This window comes from Onychomys torridus, chromosome 12, assembly GCF_903995425.1.
Source record: "Onychomys torridus chromosome 12, mOncTor1.1, whole genome shotgun sequence".
In the NCBI taxonomy this organism is placed as follows: Eukaryota; Metazoa; Chordata; class Mammalia; order Rodentia; family Cricetidae; genus Onychomys; species Onychomys torridus.
Genome location: NC_050454.1, coordinates 75,430,417 through 75,455,568, shown reverse-complemented (window position 1 = coordinate 75,455,568; position 25,152 = coordinate 75,430,417). Strand labels below are relative to the sequence as shown.

The 25,152-nt window shown below is 45.2% G+C and overlaps 1 protein-coding gene across 3 annotated transcripts in view; it reads left to right on the top strand.

The window, feature by feature from the left end:
• The window catches only part of C2cd2 (C2 calcium dependent domain containing 2), a 73,862-nt gene that overhangs the window by 3,262 nt on the left and 45,448 nt on the right, over positions 1-25,152 (top strand). For all 3 annotated transcript variants that reach the window (XM_036203796.1, XM_036203799.1, XM_036203797.1), the window contains exon 2: positions 7,493-7,591. In XM_036203796.1, the coding sequence (XP_036059689.1) occupies positions 7,493-7,591 (99 nt within the window). The remainder of the gene's footprint in view (positions 1-7,492; positions 7,592-25,152) is intronic.

The following is a 25,152-nucleotide window of genomic DNA, read 5'->3' as shown; positions in this document are numbered from 1 at the left end:
CCCCAAGAATCCACCTATCTCTGCCTCTACAGTCTGTTCCTCTACAGTGCTAGGATTGCAGCCACGCTCCTCCTCCACACCTAGTTTAGTTTCCTGGGTTCTGGGAGTCAAACTCAGATCCTCATGCTTACACACAAGCACTTTGCTTACTGAGCCATCTTTCCAGCCCCATAGTTGTTTTAAAATGGAAAGAAACTCAAATTTTCTGCCTAACCCCTTCTCTCTCTAGAAGTGAGGAGCTGAAGCCTGAGAGCTGAGAGGTCAAGCTCAGCCTAGAGCCTGGTCTGGCTTCTTCAGTTCCTGTCTCAGCTACAGCCATGCCCTGTGGGAAGCAAAGTCATCCCTGAGCCCCAAGTGTTTCTCCTGAATGAGGTCCCGTGAGGAGGGCCTGAGTGATGTAGCTGAATCCCTGTGATCCAAGAACTAAGCTGTGACTCATGGTGGCTTCTTTGTGCTCTTATAAATATAGCTGTGTAAGTTCCAACTATCACTCCAGAAGTAGTTTATAGGGTGATTAGTTGGGTGGAAAAGAGGAGAAGCCGTCATTGTCCCAGAAGCTGGTCAGCTGTCTTCTAGTGTGTGGGAATTATGGAATCATTAGGAATATCCTTGCCTGCTTCTCCATCAGAGTGCCACATTCACAAGGCTTGGGTTAGCTGAAGAGTAGAGAACAGGAGATACTTTCCTCTCCACGGGTGAGAAGACACTGCACATCTGTCTCTAAGCCATCTGTCAGTCAGCGTTGCTGTGCCCAGCAACATGTCCCAGATGATGGTTTTAGTGTTAAGTCTCACTTCTCCCCCTAGTTTGACATTACAAAAACCCATGCCCATCGATGGGGCTGGGTTTCTGTAACTGAAAGCCAGAGAACCAGAAAGTATTGTATAATCTGAAGGTAGTTGCTCAGGGACACCCTGTGACTGGCCTACAGTCACATGAACACTTTGGTTGTGGTAATAATCAGTTACACTAGTGATGGCCCATACCCCTACACCAACCAAGATTACCTAAGGCTGCTGTTTCCACAGCCCTAGCTTGGGATGTCATCATGCTGGTAGCATGTAACCTCACATGTGGCTGCAGGGCTTCCCTTCCACTGTGATGCTCTGTGGAGCATGTGCTGGTCTCAGAGACCATGTTCTGCTGCTGGTGTTATGGGTTTCTCTGGTGTTTCCTCCCTGCTCTCAACTGGCAGTGACCCTAGATTAGGAAGATTCCCAGATCTGTTCATTTCTATAATCCTTCAAACCAGGATTTCTTCAGAGGAATGCTCAAACACAAGTGACTAAGACTGCTGGGCAGTTTACAGTCTTTAGAGGATGAGGAGTCAGTGTGAACTTAGAACATATTCTGAATAGCACTGATTTCTCTGAGACTCTGCAACTTGCATGTAAATAGTGGCCAGGACCTGCAGTCTTCCCATCACCTAATGACTTTCAGTTGTGCTTATAAAAACCAATGGCAGAAGCTGTGCACAGGAAGGGTAGTAGTGAGACTCTGACAGCCACCCCACGGAAGGGCCCTGGGTCAGCCACCCCACTGAGAAGGAAAATGGGCTTGGGGCAACTCTGTGAACTCTACAACATCTGTCTGTCTGTCTCTCTGTCTCTCTGTCTCTCTAACACTCAGGCTTCTTCCCAGTACAAGGGCCTTCCCACTTGGCACCCCAGAGTTCCTTATAGTGTGTATCCCCTTTCTCCTTATTTAACTTCTTGAAATACCTGACATCTGTAAGGATGCTACCCTACTCTACACACTCAGCAGTCTGCACTTGTTCTTCTCTTCGTCACTTGTGGCTCCATCTGCTTTCTGCATTGTGAGCTAAGGCAGAGCTCGGGTGGACTTCATGCTCAGCTCAGAAGTGGCTGGAAGCAAGTCCTGTGCATGAGTGGTGTAAATGATAGGCCTGGTAGAAGGAGAAGACAGTGGCCATGTACACCATGATATCTGGATGCAGGCCTCAAACTTGGGAGCCAACAGGCCTCCAAAAGAACAACATGGTGTTTAATGTGCTCTGTTTCATCATTCTGAAGAAAAGAAATGTGAAAGGAAGCTAGCCTGTGACTGTGCAGATCACCAGTGTGAAGCTCAGGACCAGTGCCAGTGGAGCTGATCTGTGTACTCAGCTGTGCTCACTCAGCTGTGTTCCCAACAAGACAGGAATTCAGGAAAGAGTGGGTGTCTTATCCACACCAACCAGAATTAGCCAAAGCTAACTCCAACCCACTTCTGGTGGCTGAGAAGGGAAGAGGGTTCTTTAACCATGTGGAAGATATACAACTCTATACTCACTAGCAATGTGATCTTGGGCAAGTCTTATCTCTCTTTATTTCTGCAGAAGGGAATGCCATAGAGATCTGTGAGCCTGTATGAAGCTGTGAGCAAAGCCTATCATGAGTCAGGGCTACTCTTTTGTAAACTCTCCTTTGAAAACCATTTGATTTGCTTTTTGGATTTGCAGAAAAGTTGGAAAAATAATTGAGTTTCTATGTGTTCCTCACTCAGCCTCCCATAACTATCACTCAATGATTAGAGCAGAATTACTGTTGGTATAGGGTTGTTATAACTTAAAACTGGAAAAATTCAGGTAGAACAAGGGGTTAACAGTGTAACTACAACCAAACACGCAATAAAATTAACATTGTATAGACCAAGGTGTTAACCTGGGCACAGTTACATTACCAGCTGGAACTACTGTAGCTACAACTAAAACCAGTAAAATTAACATTGTAACAGTACAAGACATTAACATTATCACTATCCCTTTAACAAGAAAACAAAGCATTTCTCAGTCTCAGCAGCTTCCTCTGTACATCATCTTATTGCTCAAGGCCCCCTTGGGTGTCCTATGACCATTAGTTGGTACTTTTTAGTCTCCCATAGCCTGTAATGGTTTCTCATTTTGTCTTGCTGTTTATGAACTTGATAAAATCGAGTGTTGTTATTTTGCTGAGTATCTGTCTGCTTTTCCCTGCTGTTGAGTTGAGGCTGTACATACAGAAACAGTATCCCATGACTGTTCAGTATTGAGGAGGTCAAGGTGTAACTTGCTACTAGGAATGTGGGTCCTGTGAGATGGCTCCACATGTGGCTGCAGTTACCATGTCTTGGGAGATGTATCCTTGGATGTTTCTGCTCTCAGTTTAGTGTCCCTCAGTGTGACTCACCAGCAACAACTACCTACATGGAGCTTCCTTAATGGTGATTTGTTATTTCCTCCTTTATGTTATTAACTGGACCTCTGCTGAGAGAGGGAATGGTCACTCCTCCATGTATATTTAGCTAGTTGTATACATCACTGTAGACTTGTGTTTTGTTTGTTCTTTAAATTATTCTGTGGGTCCTAACCCTGTACTATTACTATTACTTTGCTGCCTAAATTGCTGCTGTGTGTTTCTCTAGCCAGCTGTGTTTTTCATCAGCCCACACTTGTGTTTCTTTTCTTGCTTTATGGTCCCACAAGGCCATGTGTGTGTGTGCGTGTGTGTGTGTGTGTGTGTGTGTGTGTGTGTGTGTGTGTGTGTGTGTGTTGTGTGTTTGTATGTGTGTGTGTTGCTCACCTTGTATTTTCTCCTCTGACCCTGGATCAAACCACTTCTCTGAGAAACTTCAATTCCATTTATTTGGAAAAGGATGTATGCATGCCACTACTTAACTCTCGGTATTCTAGATCCTTCCAGTGGACAGAGCTTCAGCATAACTGTGGGCATGAAAATGTGTGTTTTCATGTCTATCAGTATTTGACTTCTAAACCATAAATGCATATCAGTACTCTGCTTTTTAGTTCAACAGCAGGGTTCATCTTAGTCTTCTTTCTTCTGTTGTGTGTATGTATGTGTCCCCTACCCTGATGTGTATGTTTGCCTGTGCCAAAGGAAAATCTCAGCTGTCATTCCTCAGGGGCCATCTACCTTGGTTTTTGAGACAGGATCTCTCTTTGGGCTAGAACTCATTGACTGTTAGCCTCCAGTATTCTCCTGTGTCTGCCAGCCCAACTTCCCCTATTGGGATTGTGAGCAAGTGTCAATACACCTGACTGTTTTGCGTAGGCACTAGGGATGCAATTTAGGTGCTCAGTTTGCACAGCAAGAGCTTTACCAACTGAGACATCAGTCTCTTCTTACTTTTAGTTTTTTTGCTTGGTTAGTTATTTGATCACATTGGTAACTCACACGTTGCTAACCCTGTAGAAATACATGTGCTAGATTACAGGCTCTGTGCACAGTCAGGATGGTCTTCTGAATGTTCTTAATATCCATCCTCCTACCCACTTCCAGTGGTTATGTAGTTCATGTGTCATGCTAGGCTTCCTTGTGAGCATTTGTTTTTCTGTCTAGTTTCTTCCATATCTTGGTTTAAAGGTGCCTATGGCTAAGCCTGATGACTGGAGTCCAATCATTAGACCCCACTTGGTGGAAAAGAACCCTCTCAAGTTGTCCTTTGACCTCCACATGCATACTAAGGCATGAACATGCCTATATATATATATAAGAAAATAAAATACTAAGGAAAAAAATCAAGTTGGAGAGAAAGCTGTGAGTGAGGATGCTTACTGCCAAGCATGATGCCCAGAGTTCAACCCCCGGAATTCACATGGAGGACTTCTTCAAGTACACTAAATATTAAAATTCCTTTCCACTGCCTTGGGTTGTTACTGTTGCCACATGCAACACTCCTATCTGAAATTCTTGGGCCAGAAGTGTTCTTGATGTCTGATTCTGAAATATTTGCATATGCATAATTAGATATCTCAGGGATGGGACCTGAGCCTAATATGAACTTCTCTTCTGTTTCATGTACACCTTAAGGAGTGTACATGGTGCCCAGGCCAGCACATACTGAAAGTAATTTGACACAGGTTTTTTTTTCAAGCACAATCCTGTGCTTGAAACAAAGGTTCACGGTGTGGAGTTTTCCACTTGGGGCCCTATGGCTGAGCTTCTATTTCAGTTGTTCTGTTCTGGATTTTTTCCCCTCATTGCTCAGAGCCACAGTTTTAATCACAGAAGTTCTGTAATATGGGTCAGGGTCTGAGGGTTACCCATCTTACTTCTCAGCTTTTGTTTGTTTGTTGTGTGTCTATATGTGTTTGTAATGGTGTGTGTGTAAATATGTGTTTTTCTGGAAGTTATTACATGAGAGTTTTTTCGTGTGTATCCAGAGTTTCCTTTAGTCAGGGCAGGTGGCTGTGGACTGGTGTTGCTAGCCTAGGGCAGAATATCAGCAGTGCAGGAATTGCTTGAAAGCTGTGGACTCACTCTACTCTTGAGTCCACAGGGGCAGGTGGATTAGAAGTAGAAAAGTAGTCTCCTCCATCCTTATTTTAACTTACAATGTATGTCCTTTGTAAGAGCATGCATGCCTTGACATTAAAGATCTTTCCAAGGTTTTGCCCAGAAGGCATCATAAGAAGGAGTGTCCACCCTACCTGCCCTGCTGTAGCTCTGGGACATAGTCTGTCTAGTGGACAGAAGGCAGCCCTGTGCTTCCAGGCTCTTCTGGAGTGCTCTGTTCTGCTGGCTTACCTCAGCATCTGGGCACTCTGCTGATGGCACCTGCTTGGCACTGGCCTCTGTGCCACATATGGTCAGCTCATAGTGCAGTGACTTCAGCAAGTTCATAGGGTCCTTAGCCAGCTGCTCCCACCAAAGCCAGCTCCAGTCCCAGACTCTGCCAGTACAGCCTAAAGATGGTGACTTCATCCCTCCCGAAATATAGATTTTACCACCTCTTATGATGTTTAAGGAGTGAGGTGGGTGCTGTTAGCACAGATGAGGTTCTAAATCCTAAAAAAATGAACTATGTATTTTATGGTTGACTTTGATCTCTGAGAATTCTTAAGGAATATATAGAGAAAGTTATGTCACTACTCTTCTGTGCTAGGCCTGCCCAAGCACCTCTGGTCCCATTACATGCCAGTTCTGTCTCCTATCTTTGCTCATACCCATATAGGTAACTAGCTCACTGCCAGGGAGTCCTCACTTACAGGACACACATAAGGCAGCAGCTTCTTGACACTCAGTCAGAACTTTAGACAAGAAAGACTATCTGGCAGGGAAAGTTAAAGAAGGTTTCACTCTAAGGATATCTTGATATATAAGCTGGGACTTTCCAGAGAACTCATTTTAAAAGGATAGTCCTTGGCTTGCTGTCTAAGCCCATATTTACTATTTAAAGAATCAATTTTACTGCCTTATCGTTACATTGATTTTATATATATGGTTGGAGATTTAAAGAACAAACAAAGAACAAAAACAAAAAACAGGGTCTTGTGTCACCCCGGCTGCCATCAAATTCAATACGTAGTCTAGAATGGCCTTGAACTTTGGATCTTTCTGCCTCCACCTCTCATGTGCTAGGATTTCAGAGATGGAGCACCATGCCAATTGAATCTAAAGCTTCATGTATGGTAGATAAGAACTTTGCCAGCTGAGCAATATGCCCAGCTCTCACTTGGAAATTTTTAACTTGTAAGACTCCTCCACCCCAGAAAAAGAGAGGTTAGCTCAATGGGCAAACCACTTGCTGCACAAGCATGAGGATCTGAGTTTGAATCCCCAGAACCCGTGTAAAAGTTATGTGTGGTAGCATGTGTCTTTATGATCTTAGAGCTCACATGGAGAGATCAGAGGCAGGAAAATATCTGGAAGTTGATTGGCAGCTAGCCTGGTGCATGTAGACTGCTCAAACAAGGATGAACCAAGGTGAAGACTGACACCCAACATTTTCCTCTGACCTCCACATTCAGACTGTGACAGGCATGTGCATGCATTCACACACACAAACGTTTACGCACACACATAATAAACATACACACCAAAAAAAGAAAGAAATGGAAAACAAGAGAGACACAGTGTCCACTGGAGAATGCATGGCGTTCCAGTGGCTGGGGAGTCGGGCACCTCTGGAGGGTGTGAGGCAAAGACTGAGGACACAGCCACCGGACAGGCTCCTTTCCAGCCAGCAGCCTTCTGTGTCATTTCACATCCCAGAGAGATGCCAGGTCCTGGGTTTCTGCCCAGCAGTGGAAGAGAAGAAGGGAGATGGCACTTCAAGTAGCAATGCCCCTGCAACCTCATAAAGCAGAAGAGCTAATCCCCTTCATCCAGAGATGAGCACTTCTTTTGTAGGGAAGAGACACAGCAGAGAAGACAAGATGTACCCCACAGCCTGCCCTAAGGCTGCACTTCTCTCCCATCCTGAATCTTGGGGCTCAGCATGATGCTTCACTTTGAGTCAGTTGCCCTCTCCATCCTTCCCTCTTCACAGGATCCTGCTTGTCAAGTGCTTGCCAAGTCCAACACCGGCAGGTTCTCAGGGGTGTAAACCTACTGATTTAACCATTGCTAGGATGTTCTGTTACAGGTGTTTTTGTTTTTTTTTTTTTTTTTTTTTAATTTTTAAAAAATTTTTGTAGCAAGTGTATATTTAAAAATAAATAAAACCCAGGCTATGTTTATGAATTTCTCCTTACACAGCCTTTTTCTTCCAGGGCCCACTGCATCTCTCTTTCCATCAGAAGCCACAGCCACAGTCCTTGCAGCTAACAGTTGGGGATGTCTCTAGTGTGGTCAAGTCGGCCCAGGAGAAGGTGAGCTGGGTGTTTGAGCTGTGCATTTTCTCCTGCATGCTGAGTGAATGCCAATTGGGAGTTGAGCCAAGTGCTTTGCTTCAGAATTACTGAAAATATAGAACCATTATTCTGGGGAGAAATGGTCAGCCTATTGTTGGATAAATGGATTTTTTAAAAGTCTGCATATAAGAATATCAATCAGCATTGAGAGGGACAGAAATACAAACACATGTGCATACCATCTGTGAACCTGGAAAACATGTTACTGGGGGCTAGAGATGTAGCTCAATAAGGAACATGATTACCTAGTATGCATGAAGCCCTGCTTTTGATCCCTCGCATATAAATTAGGTAGGGTGGTGCATACCTGTAATCCTAATACTCTGAAGGTAGGGGCAGGAAGATAAGAAGCTCAAGGCCCATCCTCAGCTACATAGTGAGTTCCAAACCAAACTGGGTTACACAAGACCTTGTCTCAAAAAGATAACAAACAACATGTCACATGCAGCCGTGTGTTGTGCGATTCCATTTATCTGAAATGCCCAGAACAGATAAATTATAGATATAATAGATCTAATATATAGATATAGTAGAACAAGGCTAGTGATGCTAAGACCTGGGTGGGGAAGGGCCTGGTGGGCACCAGAGTGGTTCCCAAGAAGCAGGGGGTTTGTTGCTGGTGATAGCTGCCCAGCTACAACTGTGTTGAAAGCATTTGAGTGCATAGCCTAAAAGGCCGAATTTATGGCTCTCAGTAAAACTGGTGTGTGTGCGTATGTGAAGTCAGCTGTGTGAGGCAGTTTCTGAGCCAGTGAGATGTGGTATAGAATTAGTCCTATTGCTCAGAGTTTACAAGCCAGATGCACACATGAGATTGACCAGAAAGTCTAAAGAAACCTCAATACTGAGTTCAAGAAATATCAAAAATCAAAGATTAACTTTGGCCTGCTGTATTCACATTACCAACTTGTGTTTACTGTCTTATTATTAATATTATCAATATGCATTTTATATCCTTGGGCCCTAAATGTGCCCCCATATTAAAAATGCCTTATTTGCCTAATATTCAGCTTCATCTTCTTCTTTCTTTATTTAATTTTTTGCCGGAGCTGAGGATCGAACGCAGGGCCTTGCGCTTGCTAGGCAAGTGCTCTACCATTGAGCTAAATCCCCAACCCCTCAGCTTATCTTCTAAACTTAAAGACCTTCCCCACATGGGTGGTGGGACATCCCTGCCACTGTGGTTCCCATGGACATCAGATGAGAAAGTCTTGCTGTCAGAGAAAGAGGGACCCCCGTCAGTGCCGTTCGTTACAACTCTTCAGAGTATACTTCTGTACACATAAGAAGAATATAGATTTGGGCTAGAGAGATGGCTCAGCAGTTGAAAGTGCTTGCTGCTCTGGCAGAGGGCCAAAGTTTGATTCCTAGCACCCACATTGAGCAGCTTACAACCTCCTGTAACTCTAGCTCCAGGGGATCTGACACCCTCTTCTGGACTCTAAGGATATCTGCACACATGTGGTGATACATTTTTGTCATCTAGGAAATAAAGCTTGCCTGAAGATCAGAGGACAGGGTTATCCACAGAGTTAGCCAGAGGTCAGGCAACCTTTAATCCTAGCACTCAGGAGGCAGAGGCAGAGATCTGTCTGAATCTCTGTGAGTTCAAGGCCATCCTAGGCTACACAATATTAATCCAGTCTAGAAGAAACAGAGCCAGGCAGTGGTAACACACACCTTTAATCCCAGCATTTGGGAAGCACATGCTATTAATCCCAGTGCTAGGAAGGTTGAAGTGAATAGACTGAAGTGAATAGGAACTGAAATGGCTGGGCAGAGAAAGGCATATAAGGCGTCAGGAGAAGGGAACTAGAGAGTTTTTGACTGAGGAGTCAGAGGCGTTCAGTCTGAGGATTCATGGAGACAGGATTAGCTGAGTAGTTGTCAAGGTGAGAAGGCTGTGGCTTGTTTTCTCTAAACTTTCAGCATTTACCCAAATGCCTGGCTCTGGTTTTTTATTATAAGACCATTTAGGATTCATGCAACACATACACATAAGTAAAACAAAATTTTCTTAAAAGATAAGACTCTCTTGGGTTGGGGATTAGCTCAGTGGTAGAGAGCTTGCCTAGCAAGCGAAAGGCCCTGGGTTCGATCCTCAGTATAAAAAAAAAAAGACTCTCTATCCTGCCTGCTACCTTGGTCCCCACTGTTCTAATAGTTTAACTTATGCTTGTATGTCATGTTATACATATGTGACTTTGTGTATCTATATAAAATCTAGGAACCACAAATTAGAAAAACAGGCAGTATTTGTTCTTCTGAGTCTGGTTTAATGAGATTTTTTCCATTTGTATCCACTTCCTCATAAATGATATGGCTTCATTCATCTTAATGACTGAAAGGAATTCCATGTGTATCTAAACCACTTTTTCTTTATGCATTCCTCTGTTGTTGGACATTTAAGTTGGTTTCATGACTTAGCTATATACTGCTGTAGAAACATTGGTATGCAAGTGTCTCCATGAAGAGAACATATTTTCTAGGCTGTGACATAGATGCCAGTCCTGACCTCTGTCCTTGTTTCCCACCCACAGTGGTGACCACCTGAAGTTAGGCTAGTTTCTTTCTTCCCAGCCTTCTGTGTATTCCTCACCGTGCATGTGAAAGACCAGCATTTTCAGATCTATACCCATTTATTTTCAAGTTAAATGTGCAGGGCACATTTAGCAGACAGCTTGGAAGGAAGCTCAGGTTGGGAAGAGAGTACTACTATCCCTCATTCCTACATATCTTTTGTCACCTTCACAGCAAGGATTGTTTGTGTTTATGAACTCCTGTCAATTTACTATGCATACTTTAGTACCAAGATTTCTCTTCATGGAACTTGAGATTCATCTGATTGATTATAGCTTTGCTTCCTTAGCTGTCACAGGTCAGAGTCTGAACAAGTCAGGCTTGTTTATCCCACTTGCTTGGCTTTCGTTAGGGTTGGGGTCTTATAGAATCAGACTTATTTATTACTCTTCCTTGGATGGATAAATAGCTTGCTTTCTTTTCTCACAGGCATGAATGACAGATGCTGCAGGGGCCTGTTTACTCTTTCAACTTCCCAGGTGCACACACAAGTTGCCAGGTTGGGGTGGACTACATGGGTCCAAGATATTCTGTTAGCCATATATTCCCACCTTGATTACTGTGGAGCTATGCCATCAACCCAAAGAAAGTCTCGTCGGCATAACCCTTGTTAGTATAGAAGTCACATGCCCATGCTACCCACTTGGTGAGTCCAAAGAACTCTCTGGAAGATACTACAGTAGCAGAAAGAACTGAAGCCTGTGGCAGACACTGGAATATAGAAGCTGGCATAGTCCATGCAGTTGGCAAGGACCAAAGGGAGATAAGCCTTTGGCCAGTTTTACAGGGTAGAAACTGAGGCTTATAGAGCAGAGGACCCAACCTTCCTGGCACCTTGTTGGGAAGTGCTTGCTCCAATAGCTAGCATTGTCTCTGTTTGTGACAGATAAGGACTATACTTCTTGGGAGGTGGGCAGCTTGTGTTTGTTGTTTTCTGAAACTACCAAGTCTGAGGGGCAGTGGAGTAGAGCCAAGGGCTGGCTGGCAACTGCGGAGGGATAGAGGTGCAGACATTACAGCATTCCAGCTTTAAAGGTCTTCATATTGCCAAAAAAAGCAACCTCCAAAAATGGGTAGATGAAGTGCATTCCTATTAGTCCATCTATGGGGGAATGTTCAACCAAATCCTTCGGGTGTATAGTGTTTGCATACCCTGCTCAGAATTATGTCATTCACCATAGACAAAAGGGAAAAGTGGTTCAAGCTATGTGAACACATCGTATGGACATAGACTATTACTTGGCCTCATAAATGAAGGGAAATACTGACACATCCTTCAAGGTGTGTGAAGACCTTTTGCTAAGTCAAGATATAAAAGAACAAACACAATAAGAGTTATTAAGTGAGGTTCTGGATACGGTCCATAGAGTCAAGTGCACAGGCAGAAAGTGAGAAGGGGGTGGGAGAAGCGGGACACAGAGTTAGTGTTCTGTGTGACAAACCTGAAGAAATGGTTGACAGTGATGTGTCCAAATGCTGTTCTCTGAAGTCAAGTGGGCTGGCCAGGCAGGTAGGCAGACCTTCTGCTCTTCACTCCCAGAGAAATTGCCCTCCATTGGTTACTGGCTCTGGGTGTAGGAAGGGTGGGGCTTTGTCTTTGGAGCTCCTAGGTGGCTCTTCACTGCCCCTGACCTGTGCTCACCTGTGGGAATGTGGTGGTGGTGGTGTGTGTGTGTGTGTGTGTGTGTGTGTGTGTGTGTGTGTCCTTCCTGGGCTTCTGGGAGGGTAAGACCCTTCATGTACTTGTTTTCTGTATGTGACCTTTTTATTTTAGACAGATGCCTTGGCCAGCCACAACACACCCATTTTTAGAAAGGACTGGAGCCTGAAAATAAGCTTTTCTCATAGCATGTCTCAGTTGGAACATTACTTAACTCCTCTATTAGATGACCAGAGGCATGGAAATCTTTTTTTTTTTTTTTTTTTTTTTTCCTGAGACAGGGTTTCTCTGTGTAGCTTTGTGCCTTTCCTGGAACTTGCTTTGTAGACTAGGCTGGCCTCGAACTCACAGAGATCCACCCGCCTCTGCCTCCTGAGTGCTGGGATTACAGGTGTGCGCCACCACCGCCCGGCCATGGAAATCTCTTTTTAATATTGTTTTGGGATTGAGTATAGCTTTGCTGTGTTCTGCTTGACCATTCCCCATAGGGTGCAAATTTCCAGTGAAGTCTTTCTCAGTCTCCCCTCATAGTATTTCTGCTGTGTAGAATTCTTGAGAACTTGAGGACTCCAAGTCCATGGCATAGAGAAAGAAAACTTGATTCAAAGAATGTTCAGAAGCCCTTCTCTGCCAGTTTCCTCCATGGCCTCAGGGTTTTGTTGTTGTATTTTGTTTTGTTTTCATCTTTCTAACTTGACCTTAGCCAAGGCTACGTATCTTGTTTTAAGAAAGGGAGGGGGTAGGGATTTAACTCAGTGCTAGGCAAGCACAAGGCCCTGGGTTCAGTCTTCAGCTCTGGGGAAAAAAGGGGGCGGGGGAGGTCCTCCCAAGCCCAGCTGTTCCATGGCTTATTATCTTCTCCTAGCTGAATAAGAGTAAGGACTGGCTACTTGTGAGCTTATACAAAGGGCCTTGAGCTTGCACTCTGTCCTATAGCCTTTCAAGACAGTGTCACAGTTGCAGTCTTTGCAAACACTTTGGTTCATTAGCAGCCCCTTCCTGCAGCCCACCGTGAAATCTCTCAAGGCTTGAGCAGAGAGAAGTACCAAAGATGGGGCAAGATTCAGGCCCTGCCCTCCCCACTAAGTCTGGAGCAGTCTGGTTCATGCAGGGCACTTTGGACATTGAACATGTGCATTTATCTTAGTATCACAGACTGGGTATCTTCCCATTCAATTCAATTCTGACCCTCATAGCTAGAAGTTAATGTAACTGGCTGGATTCCAGGCCTGGCCCTGCTGTATATCCCATTTCTGATTGGCAAGGGACAAATTGGGGCTTCCCAGTATGGGAGCCCACATAGATTAACTAGTGAGATCTGAGCTTGCTTTACCCAGCAGGGCTGCAAGCAGGGGACAGCTTGACCACGTGCCTGGTTACCAGGTGTTTGGAAGGGTCTGCACTTGGCTGTGCAGTATGCTTTGATCTAGCAAGGGGGAGGTCTTTTGCTCCACCCCTTGGCATTGTTATAAAAAGCCCTTTTGAAGAGACAGAAGGGGCCAGTGGATTTTGATCCAGGTCCTCTCAAAGCTATCCTGTGTTTCTGTTTGTCTCATCCCTGTTACCTTTCTATCTACAAACTCCTTATTCTTCTCTCCTCCTAGGAACCTTGTAAAAGTGGGAGCTGGCCTCCCACATCCCAGGACCCCTTTAGTTCAACAGTTAATTGGAATGGCACATAGAACCCAGGAACACAGTTTGTGCTGTTTCTAGTTTATGAGGCTATAGACAAGTAAATACTGTATATGTGATGTATGTGGAGGAGGCATAGCCCCAGGACCCTCTGGACATGGCTCTTCCCAGGACCCCCTTCTTCACCTGAGCTTGGATGGAGGCTTCAGCACTCCGAATGACTGATTACTGTTCAGTTGCTCATCGATCTGGACCTCCAGTTCCCTGACTTCTCTGACCTCTTAGTCTTTCTGATAAGTCCCACCTAGAAGCTGTCTAGGGACTTCCAGCCACCACTTGTCTCTAGTCCACAAGACACACTTGCTTATCTCCCACAGCAACCCTGAAGAGTGGTGGCATTTTTCTGTGGTAACTCCCTTCAAGGGGCATTCTGTTAGATGAAACTTCCTCCAGGCACAAGCCTGGCCCTGCTCTAAAGAGATGCTTCATGGGCCTGGGCTGTGCTCTCCTGAGGCCTTCCTGCCTCCTCGGCTAGTCTCAGCATGTACCAACTGGCGATTTCTCCTAGACTTAATTACATACTTACAGAGGAACTAGTCCTAACTACATTCTCTTTCCTCACATCCTAGGAGAGGTCTGCTCTAGACTGTTCCACCCAGGAGACACAAGGCTCTATTTCCATACAAGAGTGGACTGGAGCCAATCTATCCTCCACAGTGTACAATGTAGCCCTCCTGTGTCTCTCAGCTGTAACAGAGGCTTCCCTATCTGGTGTCTTGAGAATCTAGGGGCAAAACCTGATGACAAGATCAGCCCTACCATACCTTGGCTACCCACTTAGTCACATTCCTTTAACAAGTGGGATGGGTGTTGTCTTAAACTTAATGCAAGCCCTGGCAGAAGAGGAGGAATTCTAAAAAGACATTGGTGTCCCTCTTGTCCACTGTCTGTAGTTAGAGTTTTCCTGCCTGGCCCACCGTCAGGACAAATCTCTCTCACCCTCCAGGCCCATAGACGCTCAGACCCAAAAAAGTAAACACACAGAAACTTACATTGCTTACAAACTGTATGGCTGTGGCAGGCTTCTTGTTATCTACTTCTTTTATCTTAAATTAACCCATTTCTATTAATCTATACTTTGCCACGTGGCTTGTGGCTTACCGGTGCTTTTACATGTTGCTTCTCATGGCGGCGGCTGGCAGTGTCTCACTCCAGCCTTCTGCTTCCCAGAATTCTCTTCTCTCTTGTCCCGCCTATACTTCCTGCCTGGCCACTGGCCAAACAGCATTTTATTTATACAGAGCGATATCCACAGCAACTGTCAGCCTAGGGAAACAATGAAGCCCAGAGAATTAAAACCTCTCTAGGAATCCAATGCTTAGGGAAAAGAAAGGCTGAAGCTTAGTGTCCATCAAAGGAGGAACTTGTTTCTCAGGAAGAGATTTCATACAGTGCTGACAGCTTATCAGACTTCCTGCCAGGAGAGACTGAAGCTAAGACAGTGATGGGTCAGTGATGGCTGCAACCACACCTTGACCAGTTGTTTAGCTATAACACACCCTTTGCCCTATTTAAACATCACCATCATGTCACGACCCTGCAGATAGACTTGGGACTACTGGACGCTTTATTGGTTCCTCTTGGAAATATGGCCCCAGTGGATACTTTTCTCTGCTTTTTATCAGTGTTTGTCACTTTAATAGGTGTATTGGCGCATGTAGCTGAGTCAGGCTATTAGGTCTGCTGCCCCAGCTTGTATCCCGAGAACTCTGCTATAACTTATATTTGGAAACCTTACCAGTGCCGGCAGTGGTCACACTTAGAGCCAACCTTGAAGATTACAGATGATGTCACCTTTCTGGATGAGGGGCCTGGTGCCCTGTGCTAAGCTTTAACTGACTCAAGCCAAAGTTCCTAAATGGTATAAGGACCAACTTAGGCTAAAGTTTTAAATAAAAGTTTGTGCCTGCCCAGCATTCAGGAAAGACCCAGCCAAGCATCTGGGTTGGAGTGGGTAGGTGCTTGATCCTCACTCCAGGCCACAGGGTCTGTATTTGTCATTTGCAAATCCTTCCCCAGTAGGGCTGGACATTGAAAGCAGGGGCAGGATTCCATAGGGCTCCACAACATCCATACCTGTGATGGCCTTGGGTGTGATGGGCCCAGGCTGTGTTTCTTTTCATTTGGTTTCATCATATGCCTCTGTTAGAAGACAAACACAGTGCCATTGGGTGGAGGGGACATTGAGACAAGAGGTTAAGTCATTTGGCCAAAGAACAGAGCTACCAAGTGGTGGTATTCTGGCCACTGTGCACAGTGTACTCTGTGGCTCTTGCACCTGCCCTCATTCATCAATAAAAGATTTGAGAAAGGGAGATACAACAAAAAATGAGGCATTCCATAAGATTGTGAAACCATAGTAACAAACAGCATAGAAAGGAAGGCCACAGCCACCTAGGGTGTGCAGCTAGTGGTGTGCACTTATTTCTACCCTGGGGAGCATTATGGCTCCTGTTCTGTCCATTCCTCTCTAGTTTGCAAGGGCATTGAATTCAGCGAATTTGCCTTTATTTCTCCTAACAGAAATCTCCATTGACCTTCTTGTTTGCTTTGTATGACTTGAAATTCCAGTCCTGCTATTAACCCAGTATGTATGCTAAAATGTTAATAGATTGTGCAATTGTTTTGAGGTGGGATCTTCCCATGGCAGGTGAAAGCTCCTCCTGGTAGGTCCCACCATCCAAGTGCCACTGTAGTCACTACCCCTGAAGGAACATGCTTATTGGGTATTGACATCTGGTGAAATGACCCTTGGGAGCTGCTAGATCAGTTAGTTTATTGGATAGATGACAGAATGACTTGGCCCTTAATGAGAAGTACTAAGTGCCAGCAAGGAAAAGACCCAGTTCCTTTCAGCCTTCCTTTTAAAGGAAACAGCTTCTCCATGTCTTTTATGTAGAATCCTTGAGGGAGAAAACTTATATACAGGTGCTTCTGTGTGATGCCATATTACAGAGTCACAATCCTCCCTGAATTACAGTATTGTCAGGAAGCCTGTCTCCTTTTTAGTTTTATACTGTTCTGATATGAGCAGAAAGCATGGCTGGAGTGAGAGTTGGAATCCAAAACAGGGAACCAGTGTGGTTCAAGCACATCCCATCTGCCCAGCATGCTTTGGAGTTGGCTGCCATCTTGTTTCCAGAATTTTTCATTTTAGCACCCTGGGAAAGTTCCTTATGAAATAAGCCTTGAGGTCTATAGACTGATTTAGTGCCAGACAGGATGCATTGGCTACTTTATCATCACTGTGACAAAAGCAGTTCCTGACAAAAGCAGCTTAGGGGAAAGAGAGCTTGTTCTTTGTGTTGGAGAAGGTATGGTAGCAGGAGATGGGGGCAGCTGGTCACAGTATATCTGTCCTCAGGAAGGTAGAGATGGATGCTGGTGCTCAGCTGGCTTTTTCCTTTATTATTCCAGGACCCCAGCCGAGGGATGGTGTTGACCACATTCAGGTTCAACACCCTAGTCTAGAAACTAATTAACCTAGTCTAGAAACTCCCTCACAGACATACCCAGTGGCTTGTCCTATCAAGTTGACAGTTAGTGTTACCCATTATACAGAGTGAATTGTGTAGATGTGATAATGCTTAACTCTAGCTTGCTTTACTTTTTAAACTGAGGACCCTCTGCTTCAGAGTAGACATTGGGTTTGATATCCTCCTCACATCTTTAAGAGTATTTACAGAGGTGAGACTAGGTTGCAGAAAGACATCTCATTTGGGAACTGGTGAAAATGGATCTGTAATCCAGTAGGAAATATACTTTAATGAAAAAGAAATGCTCACACCCCTCCCTTTGGCTTTCAGAGTACTAAAACAGTGTATCCCAAGTAACTGCAATTTCCTGAGGAATCTCATACTGAGGAAAGAAAAGGTTAAAATTCTGATGTCAGCTAGAGGAGGAACTTGCCTCCTGAAAAGGATTTCACACAATTTGTCAGACTACGTTGCAGGAGGAAAGGGAGCCAAGACATTACAGGGCAGTGGCTGGTGGGACGATGCCTCCATCAGGACTGCTTAACTGTGCCTGCCTCTTGCCCTCCATTTGAACCTAACCCTCCTTTCAGCCCCCACTCGAGGGGCAAGACAGACTTGAGGGGTAACTGAACCTCTCTCTTTATCTTCCTCTTCACAATATGACCACATTGAATAAATCTCCTTTCTATGCTATTCTATTGTTTGTTTGGCTTATTGAGGATGCCAGAGCCTGCCCTCTGACCTGACAGCTCTGGTAATGGGCTCCTTCCTTATAACATGTGATCCAAGTGAAAAATGACCCCTAGTATCTGTTCAGATGCATTTTCTTAGCTGTGCTCCTAGTTCCTTTAGAGGCAAAAATAATACATGATTTTGAGTTCTAGATGTTTTGGGAGGAGGTACATCACAGAGGAGCTGGGAAGGAAAGTTAGACAGTAGTGAGACTTTAAAAGAATTTGGGACTTCCTTGTTGGCAAGTAACAGCAGTGACTTGGAAGTTCCTTTGGCAGGAATCTGGGGCTCCCCTTCTACAAGCCAAAAGAAAGGAAGGAAGGGAGGGAGGGAGGGAGGGAGGGAGGGAGGGAGGGAGGGAGGGGGAGGGAGGGAGGGAGGGAGGGAGGGAGGGAGGAAGGAAGGAAGGAAGGAAGGAAGGGAAAATGGTGAACAGGCTCTGACTGCTTTTTGCTGTGAGAGGGTGGTGCCAGTAACCTATGCATCTCTCCTTCATTCACCCTTGGAAGCTACACTCTTTCATCCAGGAGTGTCCTAGAAATGTGCTTACCCAAGCTATCATCTGCCTACCACAGCCACCTTGACCATTCTTGCCCTTGAAAAGGACAGTATTTAGTAGGAAGTGTAGTTAGCCTCTGTCCTGAAATGGTGTCATTGAGGGTTCTGTGGGAGCTTTGGGGATAAAAGATCTCAGGACTCAAGCAGGTCTGTGGTGTGTTTTATTTTATTTTATTTTAATTTAATTATTTTATTTTTTATTATTTCATTTTATTTTATTTTATCTTATTGTTATCTAGGAAGCTCATTCCTGGGAGGCAAGTCCAGCTTCATAGTAGATACTAATGATACTTAACCTTTCAAAAAGCTACTACTTGGCTTGGGAGATGGCTGTTGGTAAAATATTTGCTTTGCAAACATGAGGACTTGAATTCTATACCCAGATTTCTGTTGTTTTTTGTTTGTTTGTTTGTTTGTTTGTTTGTTTTGTTTTGCTTTTTTGTTTAGTGGCATGTGCTTGTAATTCCAGAGCTGGAGAGGTGGAGACAGGCAGACACTTTCCATACAGCCTCCCATAATGGTTGAGCTCTAAGGCTGAGACCTTTTTTCAAAACAGGAACTAGAAAGCTGGGTATGCTGGCATAAACTTTTAATCCCAGCACTTAAGAGGCAGAGGCAGACGAATCTCTGAGAGTTCAAGGCCAACATGGCCTACATACATAGTGAGTTACAAGCCAGCCAAGGATACATAGTGAGACTTTGTCCTTAAAATCAAAATAAAACAAAATGAAAACCCAGGGTGGGCTGGGAGATGACTCAGTGGGAAAAGTACCTATCATGCAATCTTGAGGACCTGAGTTTAGATTCCCAGAGTCCACATAGAAGTCAGGTGTGGCCATGTCCATTATAACCCAGTGCGGGGGCAGACAGGCTGGGGGTTTGCTGGCCAGCCAGTCTAGCAGAAATGGTGAGTTCCAGGTTCAGTGAGAGATGCTGTCTCAAAAAATAGAGAAGCAATTGAGTAGGATGGCCAACATCAACCTCTGGCTTTCCCACTTGCCTGGGTGGGTTAGCACATCTGCACACATTCATAAACCACACATGCAAGCTTGAATGCATTTATGCACTGACATTCCAGAACAGATACTTGGAACCCAAGCCAGAAGGACTGAAAAACTGTGCTTAGTCAGGGCCATAAAATGCCCACTGAGGGGCTAACTAGAAAGCCTAGTTATCATCTTTGGGAGAGCTCTAGATTCTCTACCAGGTCTCTGCTCCTCATAGACCCTGCAATAGATGTCAACTCTGGGCATTCTGGACCTTTAAGATGGCTGGCAAGCTGTCAGGGTCCCTCAAACGTCTACAGGGATCCGGCTTACTGCTGTTCAGTTGAGAGGCCTGAAAATGAAGCCTTCTGTGTGGGTTGGGGGAATTAATCCTTATCATAGATCGCCATTAATATGGGTAAAGAAGATTACCAACTTAAAAACATTTTGTTCTCCTCCATTTGGCAAACGAGGCATTGTGGCTCTCAGGTGGCAGAGGTGGAACTCTAGGGAGGGGTTCAGCCCCTGATGACTGTCCACTGAGAGCTGTTTGATTTGACCAGGTGTGGCCCATGTCTATCATCTCAGCTACTCAGGTGACCAAGGCAAGAAGAGTGTCATGGGTTTGAGATGAGCCTGAATTACATAGTGAGCTACAAGCCATGCTGAGCTACAAAGCGCTTTTAAATTAAAAAAAAAAAATTATGATTAAGAGAGGTGTTGTGACATGCACCTAAAGTCCCAGCAGGTGAGGCTGAGGCAGAAGGATGGAGAGTTCTGTTGCCTGCCTCAGCTATGTAGTTAGTTCAGGTCAGCCTGGAAAGAACAGCTTCTTACTCCACACAACTGATGGTGGGCTCAGACGGTTTGTTTAATGAACTTTTGGGGTATACACTGGAGGCAATAACAGAGGCCAGTGTACATGGCTAATGGGCTACAACAGGGCTGGGGAAGACCTGGGCTGCCATTAAAAGACTTTCCACCTAAAGAAGTCCCATTAGTAATTCTACTAGTTGTGGGGCTAGAGGAGGTGAGTGGCATCTCAGTCCCTTTCCTGTGGCTATGATAAAATGCCTGACAAAAACAGCTTAAGGGAGAAAGGGTTTGTTTGGGATCATTTGGCATCTGCATTCAGAAGGCAGAGTGGTGAGTGCTTAGCTAGCTTCTTCTTATGCTGTTCAAGACTCAAGCCAGGAAACCCTACTGGTCCCCTTATAAAGGGTCTGTCCACCTCAACTAATTTCACCAAGATATCCTCACAGGCATGCCCAAGGACTGTGTGTGTGGGGAGGGGTAGGGTAGAAGAAGCTTGTCTATCTAGGTGATTCTAGACCCTGTCAAGTTTACAGCGAACATTGACCACCATAAGTGGCTAATCATGAGCTTTGAAGTCTTGTGTTCTAGAAGTCCTCAGGTCCCTTGAATTTAGTTATTGGCCTGATTGCTTTCTAGCTTTACCCAAGTACTTAGATTCTCTGTATCTCTCAAGGGATGGTTGTTGGGCAGTTTTATGTGTCCTTGGAAACCAAAGCTTATGAGGTTTGAAAGCACCTCCCCACCCCAAGCCAACAATGTTCTTAGTACAGTGTACTAATGTAGATGGTTCTAGACCTTGACAATGATGCAGTAAGCCCTTATCTGTTTTATTGTTGTTTTATTTTCAAGCAGTAAAAGGCACAGGCCCTGGGAACAGTGACATTTCCCTGAATCAGTCATTGGTCCGTGGAGTCTCTCTACTATCAAAATTTCCAGAAAGGATTGTTTATAGAACATTTATTTTTAACATGAATCAGCAACATTTCTTATCCAAACATTTTTGTTTTGTTTTGTTTTTGTTCCAACCCTCTGTGAACTCTGGGGATGGGGAAGACATAACTAGTCCCTGTCATCCATCTTTTGAGAGCAGTGTTACAGAAATGGATGAAATAAAGGTGAACCAGTTTCTTCTAGAATTGAGAAGCAAGGTAATTTTTTTAGGTGAACTAGTGCTAGGCCTGTGTACTCAGGATTCCTAGATTCCAGAACCTGCCTTAATGGGGGGGCTCAGAGCACACCAAGGTTATGTTAGAGCGTGTGTATTGGGGGAGGGTGGTGGTGGCAGAAGAGAGCTATGTATGGGAGGCCAGGGATGAGAGGAGAGAGAGGAGGTGGATGGCCTAGCTCTGAACCTTGTGAATCAGGCCTAGCAAAGTATTTGTTTTCATAATCTTTCTGCTTTGTGCTTTAGATTCTGAAAAATACGCCAGAGAATTAAAAAATTTTCTGTCTCCCAAAGTGAACCTCAGGGTTAGGGTCAACCATTCCTTGGGGAAAGGAATCCCTTGGGGTCTATCCTGTGTTATCTTCAGACTTCCAGTGGCTCACTGCCAGCGTCTAGGCTGCCTAGCCACCCTATTGTGTAATACCCAGCATGCCCTGTTGCTGCAGCCCCTATATACCTGGCATCTAGCCTTAGTGTACACTGGGCATGCCCAGGGTTCTACCAGACATGGCTAGAGTCTAACTTAGAAGATTTGCTTCCCAAAAAACACTGCATTGTTTTGTTCATAAAAATCAGCCCTCTGAAGTGCCTTATGATATATTAGATTGTGGTTTGGTTTATTGTTGATGTACTTATCTCTGTCTTCTAGAACTTTGTTCCAAAATACAAGTTCATTTTATATTTAAGCTCATGTTGTAATTCTATTTTTGTTAGACTTATTTAATTTTATAATTACTTAATATGTATGTTTTAAAATTATTCTAACATTAAAAATAATAATATGCTGAAATTATTTGTATAGAAATAATTTTTGGGCTGGAGAGATGGCTCAGAGGTTAAGAGCACCGGCTGCTCTTCCAGAGGTCCTGAGTTCAATTCCCAGCAGCAACATGGTGGTTCACAACCATCTGTAATGAGATCTGGTACCCTCTTCTGTATACATGATAAATAAATAAATAAATCTTAAAAAAATAATTTTTATGTCCTGGATAAATCTTTAATATATTTCTTCATCAATGCATGTTAAATTTTTTGTTTATTCTTTGTGTCTTTCACGTCATGCATCTCGATCTCTTTCATTTCCCTATGCCTTTGTATTCATCCTCTGCCCTTGCAACCTCTCCTGCAAAATGAAATAAAATAAAATTTAAGAGAAAAAAAAAAAGGAAAATCAATCTCATCATGGAAGCTGTAGTGTGATGCAGTGAGTCATACAGTAAACCCTCCTATCCATATGTCTTTACTTGCAAGTGTTCATTGCAAAGAGTCACTCACTGGTCTGGTTTAAGTCTTCTGGTTTCTGCTACAATACTAATGCTGGGTCCTTACTGAGACTCTTCTTGGATATACTATTGTTTCCCTATGTTATGGAGATCCTACAGCTTTGAGTCTGCAGGACTGGCCCCTTCACATGCTCCAGTAGATCACAGATGGGGTGGATGTTGGGATGGGCCAACTCATAACCCTGTTTCTGGGCCTGGGTAGTTGCAGGGTTGGTCTGCCCACTAGCTTTCCCTGTCCTCACCACCAGGGTGAGTTCTCCAGCATTGCCCTGGCTAGCTCACCCTTTGCAGTGTTAAGCAGAGGGCAGGGCCAGCTGTCCCACACCTACACTATCAGGGCCAGCTCTACTGTGTTGCCCAGGTGAGGTGCAGGGACCACTCTCCCAAGTGCTGCAGCTGGTGAGGAGCAGGGACAGCTCTCACACTCTTACGATCTCAGGGCTAGCTCTTCCACATGCCACAGGCAGTGAAGGGTGGGGGCTGAGGGACATCTCTCCTCTGCCTACACCACCATATGGCAGATGAGGGGTGGGACTAGATCTCCCATGCTCACTTTCTTGGGGACAGTTCACCTGCACCTTGGTGAATAGGGTTAGCTCTCTTTGCTGACAAGGTAAGGTACAGGGCCCACTTTCCAGAGTGCTGCTGCTGGTAAAGGAGAGGGTCAGCTCCCTCACCCACCACAGGTGGTAGCGGCAAGGGGAGAGGGCATCTTTCCCTCTCCCCTACTGCCACATGGCAGACAAGGGGGTGTGGCCAATTATCTCACTCTCTCACCCTCAGGGCCACAGGGCCAGCTCACTCGTGCCTCCACCAACAGGGTCAGCTCTACTGTGCTGTCCACGTGAGGAGCAGAACCCACTTTCCTGAATGCTACATCTGATAAGGGGGAGCGTCAGCTTCCTAATCTGTCACAGGTGGTGAGAGGTGAAGGGTGAGGGCTGTCCCCCACCCCCACCTCCGCATGACAGATGAGTAGTGGGGACAACTCTCCCACATTCACAACTTTAGGGCTGGCTCACCCATGCTGCCAACAACAGGGTAAGTTCTACTGTGCTGCCCAGACAAGGTGCAGAACCTGCTCTCCCAAGTGCTGCAGCTGGTGAGGGGCATGGGCAGCTCTCCTGCTCTTTTGACCTCAAGGCCAGCTCTCCCACACAGCTCAGGCATAGAGGGGTAGAGGAAGGACAGCTCTCCCCGACTCATACTGCCATATGGCAGATGAGGGGCAGGGCCAGATCTCTCACACTCACGTTCTCAGGCAGCTCAGCACACACACACACACACACACACACACACACACACACACACACACACACACACACTCAGCAGAGTCAGCTTTGCTGTACTGCCCAGACACGATACAGGGCCCACTTGTTGCAGTAGGTAAAGGAAAGGGTCAGCTCCCTCACCAGCTGGAAGCAGCAGGGGCAAGTGGGGAGTGCGTTTTTCCTTTGCCCCCACCACTGCACCACAGATGAGGTGCTGTGCCCCTCTAACACCCTCAGGCCTGGTTCACCGTGCCCCTGTCTACAGGGTCAACCCTACTGTGTTGCCTAGGTGAGGCACAGGGCCTGTTCTCTCAAGTGCGGCAGCTGGTACGGGGTTGAATGAGGTCCCTACCCAGTTCTCTCTAGTGTTGCTGCCAGTGAGGGGACAGAGCAAACTCTGTACAGCTCTATCCTCTCAGCCTTCAGTGGCATCAGGAGCCATGGACATCAACACAGACCATGGCTGTATCAGGGCCATGAACCCAGACATGGGACCTAGCAGCAGCCCAGGCCCAGACATCACATGGCCCTGGGTGGCAATCAGGCCAACCACATCAGCCTATTACTCATTGCTTTTACCTCTTCAGGTATGTCTCTGTCCACAGGACATGAACCATTCTGTCTCTCTCTCTTTCTCCCATACCATACCATATCATACATAATAGTGCCTGTCTGACTAGCACCACAAAGTGCCAGGTAGGCCCATGTTTTCCAGTGCAGACTGCCCTGGACCTGTGTGTGGGTCTCCTTGTCTCACTCACTCTGTCATAGCACTGGACAGGACTATGCTTTTTCCTTGGAGCCCAAGGTAGTCCACCACGGGCCTGCTTGTGGGTCTCATCCCACTCAGTCCATCATTGACTTATTTTCTTTTAAAGGCTTACTTTTAGCAAAAGATAGCAAGTGGCTTTTCTCTACATGAGGGTACAAATGTCTAGAGCTTAAAAATAAGTTCATTTATTATTTGTGTGTGGTGTGAGATGTGTGGGATGTGGTGTGTTTGTGTGTGTGTGTGTGTGTGTGTGTGTGTGTGTGTGTGTGTGTAGGTCAGAGGCAATTTGATGTGTTTATCTAAGTTGTTCTATTACCAATAAAGACTCAGGGGCCAAATATTGGGGTGAAAATCCGATAGATAAGCAGCAGAGGAATAACTAGCTGACCTTCTCTCCACACTTCCCAGATCTGTGAAATCTCTAAGTCCTTCCCTGCTGCTTCCTGTGTTTATTCTCTATCCACATTTCTGGCTTCTCTATGGCTACTTCTGGTCAGCCAGTAGCTGGCTCCGCCCCCTGATTCAAGG